This window comes from Hermetia illucens, chromosome 1 (genome assembly GCF_905115235.1).
Source record: "Hermetia illucens chromosome 1, iHerIll2.2.curated.20191125, whole genome shotgun sequence".
Taxonomy (NCBI): Eukaryota; Metazoa; Arthropoda; class Insecta; order Diptera; family Stratiomyidae; genus Hermetia; species Hermetia illucens.
The window spans coordinates 82,082,902-82,091,343 of NC_051849.1; the positions used below are offsets into that span (position 1 = coordinate 82,082,902).

At 42.8% G+C, this 8,442-nt stretch overlaps 1 protein-coding gene across 1 annotated transcript; it reads right to left on the reverse strand.

Annotated features, from left to right (window-relative positions):
* Positions 1 to 1,302: 1,302 nt before the first annotated feature.
* LOC119660603 lies at positions 1,303 to 8,184 on the reverse strand. The gene is made up of 2 exons (XM_038069292.1): positions 7,388 to 8,184; positions 1,303 to 2,175 (listed from the first exon to the last, which is right to left on the reverse strand). Exons 1-2 carry the CDS (start codon positions 8,010 to 8,012, stop codon positions 1,343 to 1,345), a joined length of 1,458 nt encoding a protein of 485 aa, XP_037925220.1. The 5' UTR covers positions 8,013 to 8,184; the 3' UTR covers positions 1,303 to 1,342.
* Between the last annotated feature and the right edge of the window lie 258 nt (positions 8,185 to 8,442).

Below are 8,442 nucleotides of genomic sequence, written 5' to 3' on the forward strand. Positions count from 1 at the left end.
TGGCGTAACAATCCATGTTGGATCAGGGCTTTGAAGTGTGTTAGAGCACTTCATTCAAGGCCGTAACGGTACACTAGGAGGCAATGTGGTCAGCATTGCGCTCGCCCGAAATTATTACCCTGATTTGACTCAGGTACTCATTCACAGCTGAGTCGACTGGTATCCGACGTCAAATCATCATACAAATTCCACTGCCACCAGTGAGATTTGAACCGCGAACCGCCGCACGACAGCCTTGTGCTCTAACCGCTCAGCTATCCGGACACACAAAAACGATTTACAGCCCTCTAATATTTTAAAAATTTAGTTCTTTCATTAAAGGTTTCTAAAATTGCATTTAGAACCGTCAACTTCATATTAGTTTAGTAAAATAGTTGGAGATGCTTGAGTGTTATAATTGAACATCAACGATTCCTCGGTTCTTTTCGGCTACCATCACATTTTGAGAGCATCCTCTCTCGGAACTTGCCCATAAAATATTTTTACCAGTTATCGGAACTTAACTCGGATTTGGTGAAATCCATTCAGGATGACGCACGCTCAAGGTTATTGCTTGTCAGCTACATACCTTGATTATCCGCTTCTGTGCTTTGAAAGTTGCTAATTTGTATTTTTAATGTCAGCTGGGAGCAGTTATTTGAAACCCAGCTAACAGCATGATAAGTAGGTTGCCTACCCGAACCCACCCTAAATCCCTACTGCTGATGAGCTGCTGAAAGTAGCTTTAACCACGGACTCTTAACACGTTTATTATAGCCACGACTTCGTCTCTTTGAATCAGAAACCAGACCAGATAAATGAATCCACCTAAGAATTAAAATATTCTGTCGAGTATATCCCCGTATGGACAAAATTACTTGCAGGTTTTCCCGCCGCTGAAACGATAACCTTACAATTCAAATTTAGCAGTCAAAATTGTAGGATGTGGGAAATTGTTTTTTTATGTCGTTGCTAATAATAATCCCCCATTGGATAAGTAATTTCTCCCACATCAGATTCGAACACCAATTCTGCGTGGTCAGAACGAAAGGATTGCTCATCTATTCCTACCATATGAAGCAGAGCCATGGAAACATTCTAGCCTCCATTCCTCAGGCTATAAAGCCCACGGTGTGTATTTTTCACCGAATATTGCAAGGAAGCAAAACATGATTATACCTACCTAAATGTGGTCTTACCAAAGTCAGAGTAACGCACCGACAAAATTGCAAATTTACAAACACGTGTTGATTTAAAATGAAATTTTTTTCCAATATCACCACAATATAAATGGTAACCATCCGCAATAAAATCTACTCGCAATTTCAGTAGATATTACTAGATTTGCTTTTTTATTTTGATATCAGAATGGAAGCTCGCTTTGATCAAAAGAAGCAACAGATGGCAATGCGAGATTATTGATTAACTGAGCACCACTTCCAAATTGTTTTATCAAACTATCACAAAGTGCCATGTTCTTTTCGAAACGACTAGGATATGGTGAGTGACGTGCACTTCCTGGGACTAGGGTTTGTCTAACGAGGCTCGTTTTTCCAATGGTCTCAACTCGTGGAGTCTCCAATTCCGGTACCTGCTGCTCCTGAGGAAATTGTCCTGAATTATAATCAAAGACTTGTTGCCTCAAAAAATTCAGATCGTCTGTGTTCGCTGGTATTTCCTTGATATTTGCAGTATTCTTGCTATCTGTAGCTATCTTAAGACCTTGACAAAAGTTTGCTAGTTGAACGGGGGCCAAAGCTGCTTCATCCAGTTGATTCAATTTGACTTTCAAATCATTAATTTGGTTTGTCAAATTAATTTCTTTCATTAACAACGTACTCTTCCCATCAGGCACTACTACTCCTTTCGATTTCAGCAAAGCGGCCAGCTCACTGTTTCGGCATTTGAGACTTTCATCTAAATGCTCCAGTTTGCCTTGCAGTTGCTCTATTTCGCGGTCGTAATCAGAGCAGTCAGTCCGGCTTGTAACAAGGGATGCGGATGACTCACTCGAATCTTCATGATGTGAGCTATGTTTAGCCGATAAAATTTTAGCTCCATGTGCCTGTTCGGAGTGTTCAATCTTTTGGTGCTTGTCGCTGATAGATTCAAATGTAGAAGAACTTTCTGTAGTTCCTGATTTTAGCGTACCGCTTTTTCTCGGGCTATCTTCCTCCTCACCGACACTTTTCATCTCTACATATTGGGAGAAAAAGTATTGGGAGTTTTAAATAGAATATTTACCGTTGGAGCATAAAAAAATTGGAGAGAATTTTCAAACAAAACAAGGCGGAATACCGGAAGCTCGACCCTCAGGGTATAAAGGTTTTGTGTTCGTCTTATGTGAGAAACATTCTATGCATGTTTTCTATTCGTACATAGCCGAAAACTAAAAATAGTCCCTCATATCTTTTCAAACTGCAAAATATACACATGTACATATTAAAGTCATAAATACAGCCCTTTCACTGCTACTATACATATGTAGATCTATTTGATTCGGGCACTACCCGAAACACCGTTAGCATATACACGCTTGCCTCGACTAATTTACGCTGATATACAAATTACTAAAGAAGTCGGGAGACCGGAAGCTGGGCCCTCCTTAAATTCAACGTAAAAGGATGCAACTCACTGTATGCGTGAGCGTTGATAGTTCCCACCTTTCTACTAAATTTGGTGTCAATCGCTTCAACAGTCTCCGAGAAAAATGCGTGTGACGGACAGACAGGCAGACAGTAAACCGTTTTTAATAAATTTTAATAATAATAAAAAGGTAAAAATAAGATATTCACATGGTTCCTGCTTTTCAGATAAGCCCACTTTATATGTAGATGACCTATACACGTCGTAGAGTGCAATCAATTCATATAAAATACAAAACATTTACGCTCGATAACTTTGTTAATAGTAGCTGAATTCCCTTCATACATTCCTTTTCCTTTCGCACAAAACGCTTAACAAAAAGTAAAAAGGGCAAACATCTCTTTTCTCGGAAGTCTCATCTTCCCAGTGTAACGTTTAACCATTGTGATCTCACCGAATCCACTGCCCACCAAACTAGTTCTCAGTGGTTTGAGTGTTTGATAACCGTATTAGGATCAGTCCGTAATTGGTAATTAATTTTCAGCTGTAAGAATTTCTCAGTAGTTTACAGGGAGAAACGTCCAATTATATAAAAATGACTATGGAAAGGTCATCCAGAATAATAAACCAATATGGACGAAGAGAAGGTGCATACACACTTACGGGGCAGGCGCTCGGAACCCCAGTGCCGGCGGCATTTGGGAGTGGGCTAGCAAGCTGCCGGTCGTCGATATCCCTCAACTACTTTACCCCGGTGTGGAACAGCTTGGCAACCGTGGCATCTAATGCTACAAGCAGCTTCGAAAAGGACGTGTTTAAACTGAGCACATCGCTCCCTAGAAAAGCCGCAGTGGCACCAACCGCATCCGGGTATAAAGGGTTAGTGGAGGCTGCTCAGGACCGAGAACCGGATCCGTTTAGGGGAAGCTTAACGATTATGAGATCTCATGCAATATCCAAGGCGGAAAAGGACCTGGGCAAAGGACCTGGGTCAAAGGAACCCCAATGATGCCAGTAAATGAGCGAGAAAAAGAATGGAGGCTTTGGAAGAGAAGTCCGATCTGAAAGAGTAACCCTTCATTTTGCTGGAGCGAAAATTGTTGAGATGTCGGAATTCATCAAAAATAAACACAACGTTCGAAGGAGAGCCTTAAATTACTCCTTCTAGGGTGGTACTTGGAGAAAGTGGTACCGTGCGTGCTGCAAAGCGTGACATTGCGTAAAGACCTAAATGAGGCCACTTCTAAGACAGAAATCTGCATCCATTGCAAACCTTAGAAACGCGTCTGAAGGTATACATATGGCGACCATCCGACTACCAGCAGAAGCAAACCGCAAGCTGATGGATGCCCGGAAGGTCCGTATTGGATGGGTAGTGTGTTGCATTAGAGAGCATATCTTGTTGAAGAGATGCTTCAAATGTCTCTTCTACGGACATCTAGCGAGAGTGTGCAGAAGTTTGTTTGATCGGTCTGACCGACGCAAACGTTGTGGCTACATTGCTGAGACCCCAAATGCATGTTTTGTAATGAAAAGGAAGGCACCTTCTCGGAAGCGGCAAGTGTCCCCAGTTCAAAAAGGCCTTGAATGTAGTGAGAAAACGAGGTTGATCCAAATCAACCTTAATCACTTTAAAGTCGCACAAGACCTGCTCTTGTAGACGACCAGCTAATTAGAGGTTCAAGTGCGAACCCAATAGGAACGTTATCGTAAATACGGCCACAAACATACTTGGCCCCAGCCGCAAAAGGAGTCTGAACGGCTGATTTGACGATGAACGTAAGCTAGCAACGAAAAGGAAGAATGCTACATGCCGAGTAATTCTGCACTCTCAAAGAACGCGGGCATGTGCAGAGACTTATCACGAATTCCGTCGAGCGGAGAAGCGACTTCACAGACGGAAAAAGGAAGCCTGGGAGAACTAACAAGTCTGCGAACTAGAAAAGTATAGGAAGCAACCGCACCAGGCGCGGAAGTTTTCCCAACAAGTCAGCAGGATGAAGCCTTACACGCCTCGATGCTCATCCTGCCGAGACAAAGAAATCTGATTTCCAACAGAATGGGCATATTGGAGTGATGGGTTGAGTACTTTGATGAACTACTGAACAACCAGAACATCGGCGAGTTGGAGGTCCCGCCAACTGAAGACGACAGACAAATGCTGTATAGGAGCGACAATCCGTGCAATTCATCGACTTAAAAATCATAAGTCGCCAAGAGCCGATGGAATCACAGCCAAATTAGTTGAGTATGGAAGCGACCAATCACACCAAGCAGTACATCAACCTACGCTCAAGGTGTGGGACAGCGAATCAATGCCTCACGACTGGAAACTAGGTACTATCTGTCCCATATATAAAAAAGGCGATATCACGCAATACAGTAATTCTAGAGGTATTCCGTTGCTGCACCCAGAATATCATTGGCCCATATCAAAGAGGCTTCACTCCAGGCAAATCAGCAGCAGATCAGATTTTCTCTGAGGCAAGCGATGGAAAAATTGTAGGCGGCGCGAGATCACATCAATCACAAAATATTTGGTGGCAACGTCAGCACCAAAAACCAACCAACCAACAACATCAAACCGCACTGGTCACCGCCGGTGACTTCAATGCATGGACCACAGAATCGGGAAGTTCACTGACGAATGCAAGAGAGCGTTATCTCTTGGAGACTTTCGCGCAGTTAGATATTATATTGGCTAAGGACGATCAGGTTAATACCTACCGGAAAAATGGGTCTGGTTGGGGTTTGGGTTGGGTTTTGTTAGTCCTTCACTAACTCGTCATATCTCCTGGAACGTGAACAGTACACCCACAATGATAACCAGGGAATAGTCTGAAAAGTAAGTCAACCGGGTGGAAATCTGCACTTCCAAGAATGAGGAGCTGGTCAAGTTAGTTTGCGAAAGCAATTGACGAGCAAACATTCAAAGATATGTGGTTGGACTAGGACACTATACCAGGAACACCCTCGAAAAGAGCCGTCCATATCGCGGAATGTATCGCAAAGGCATGCGACTTATCGATGCCGAGGCGTTATACTTTCGCCAGTAGAAGGCCCAACTGATGGTGGAATAGTGAATTGTCTGAAATTCGGTCGGCGTGTCATCGGGCCGGGCGATCGGTTCAGAGATCAATGGGTAGGATTAACCACAAGGTGAAACAGCGAGCTTACAAGGAAGCCCGAAGAAACCTGAGGCTAGCTATACAGCGTTGCAAGAGGAATTGATTCAAGCAACTCTGTGCAAAGGCGAATATAGGCTCATGGGCAAGCGCCTTCAGGGTTGTGATGGGGAGATTTAGAGGACTGCAGCCCCACACATTACTACTGAAAATCGCTCAGGTTTTGTTCCCTCAGAAGAGCACAAGCAGTTACAGTCTATAAATGTGGCTGTAATACCCCCAGTAATGACAAAACTAGTACTGGACATTTTCGGTAAGCTTGGGAGACAACAAAGAGCCAAGAGAATACCAAACAGAGTCCTTGAGCTGGCCGTTGAGTCGAGGCCAGACGTATTCGTAGAATTCTTTAAAGCATGCTTGACGGATGGCATCTTTCTCAAGACATGGAAAAGACAAAGGTTGTTGGAGGAATAATCTACAACAGATTGCTCCGCGCTCTAGAGAACTTGGTCAAATCAACCGTTGACGCCATCAAACTGGTCACTGGCGTATTTTAAAAAGCGATGCATAGGAGGGGTGGCACTAGTTAGTATTATGCTATAATTATCCTTGGCATGCGAAATGCGTTCAGCTCGGCCAGTTGGAGGTTTATAAATAACATAAGGACGTCATTGGCGGCGATTGGTGTACCCAGTTACTTAGTTGCGCTAGCCGACAGCTATTTAACAGATAGAAGGCTCTGGTACCACACAGACAGCGGTATCAAAGAATACATTGTTTCCTCGGGTATTCCTCATGGCTCTGCTCTGGGGTCGCTATTGTGGAACATCATGTATAATGATGTCCTTAACGTTCCAGTTGCTAGCGAGGCCACAATTGTGGGTTATGACGACGATATAGATTGTTTTTGCAAAAGGTCTTGCGGATGTGGAATTATATCTATCCGTAGCAATCGCCGCTACAGAGCAGAGGCAGTATTTATCAAGAAGTGACGTAAGTATACACATCATCACTTCAAAGCCAGCAAATTAATACCTTGGAGTGATGAAAGATGCGAGGCTGAATTTTAAGCAGCACTTGCAACATGTTTGCACCAAGGCAATTAGGTCAACTACATTGCATACCGCATACAATGCCCATAAGATGAGCGCGATGTATAGAAACACCGCCTAAAAGTTTGCCGTGGCTACAGACCATCTCGGACGAAGTGGCCTATGCAGTAGCCGGAATGATGTCGATGGACATTTTGGCCGATGAGGTGACAGGCATCTATAATGGCCCCGATTCTTCCTTTGATCGGCTTATGCAAAATGCCGAAAGGGAGGAATCGTTAAATAGGTGGCAACAACGGTGAAAACGGGCGGAAAATGTCGATAGACCCACAGATTAATTCCCATCATTACGCTGTGGATACAGAGAATGCATGGTGAGATAAAATATGATTTCAGGCAGTTTCTCACGGGACATGGCGATTACCGTAGATACTTCTATATAATTAAACTGTCCTAGCTGCGATGATGTTCTAGAGGACCCGAAGCAAGTTTTCTTCAATTATCCTCTATTCGCAGGGGAAACGAAGAGTCTAAAGGAGACGTTAGGGGGGGAATAGTAACACTGGAAAATATAATTGGGAAAATGCGTGCGTGCCAGGAGAACTAGAATGCAGTGAACATAAAACCTTAAAAAGTATTTATTACTTGCTGCGGTTATTTCTTCATTCGACGAAAACATCTTTGCATGAGTGCCCGATTCAGCTTCATAGTGCTTATCGTTATTATCGTTGGTGCTCAATTCCGAAGATGACTTCCTCTTTAGATCGTTTCTAGTGACAGCTTGACCTTTTGGAGTTACGATCCCCTCGTCGACTAATTGCTTTGCCATGTCCGATGAAATCATTCCTTTCTTCTCCATAAACTCCAGGTCGATGCTTGTGTCAGAGGGTGAGCTTTCACTGGATATTGATTCCATTTCGGATACATCTTCGTTTTCTGGTTTTTCCAAAGGATCTGTTGAATACAACTCTTTCGGTGCCTCTGGTCGTTTGGCGTCTGTCGCTCCGGATTTCAAGGCATGATAATAATGAGTTAGGTCTTCAATGTACCGTCGTAGAATTCGTTCTTGATTTAGAGCTTTCTGTTCTGCTTCTTGGCTGTAGAATACTGCAAGTGATCTTCGATACCCTTCCCCAAAGTTCTTGAGGAAACCCACCATTTCTCTCTCATACCCTCTTTTGGCTTTGACAATAATGCATTTTTCAGTATCTACACTGTCTTCGGGAGCAGGATCGCACAGGGGCCACATCACCTCATTGTTATCACCCATTTTCAAAAACCCAATATTTTGCGGGCTATTTTCGTTTCTAAAATTGGTTTGAAAAAATAGCCTAAATTCAAGATTTAAAAAAAATATTAAAATTTTTCCGTTGAAACAATAAAATTTCGTCCTTCAAATTTTATTACAATCGTTTAGTGAATTGAAACAGGAATTTTGTAAATGTCAAACTCAATGTAATAGAAAAGAAGCATTCGTTCCTTAGATTGTAAACTCTTTCAAGGATTAGTCATATTTGACATTTCAAAATGTGCTATTTCAGAAAACAGAATTTTTTTTTTCTTTTCTTGTCAGGCCACACTGATCAGGGTATTTTTCATGATGCGCTTGGACTCCGATACGAAGCGTGCACCGTGACAAAAAGGAGTTTGCTATTGCGTTAGTCAGGAAGGCGGAACATGCCTCATAACCCAATGATTTC

Bases quoted from the DNA above. Each gene is read 5' to 3' on its own strand.
- LOC119660603 (XM_038069292.1), bottom strand. From the start codon at position 8,012: ATGGGTGATAACAATGAGGTGATGTGGCCCCTGTGCGATCCTGCTCCC. The intron at 2,176-7,387 runs GTAATAAATACT...CCCAATATGTAG, and splicing joins TGAAGAAATAACCGCAGCAA to AGATGAAAAGTGTCGGTGAG.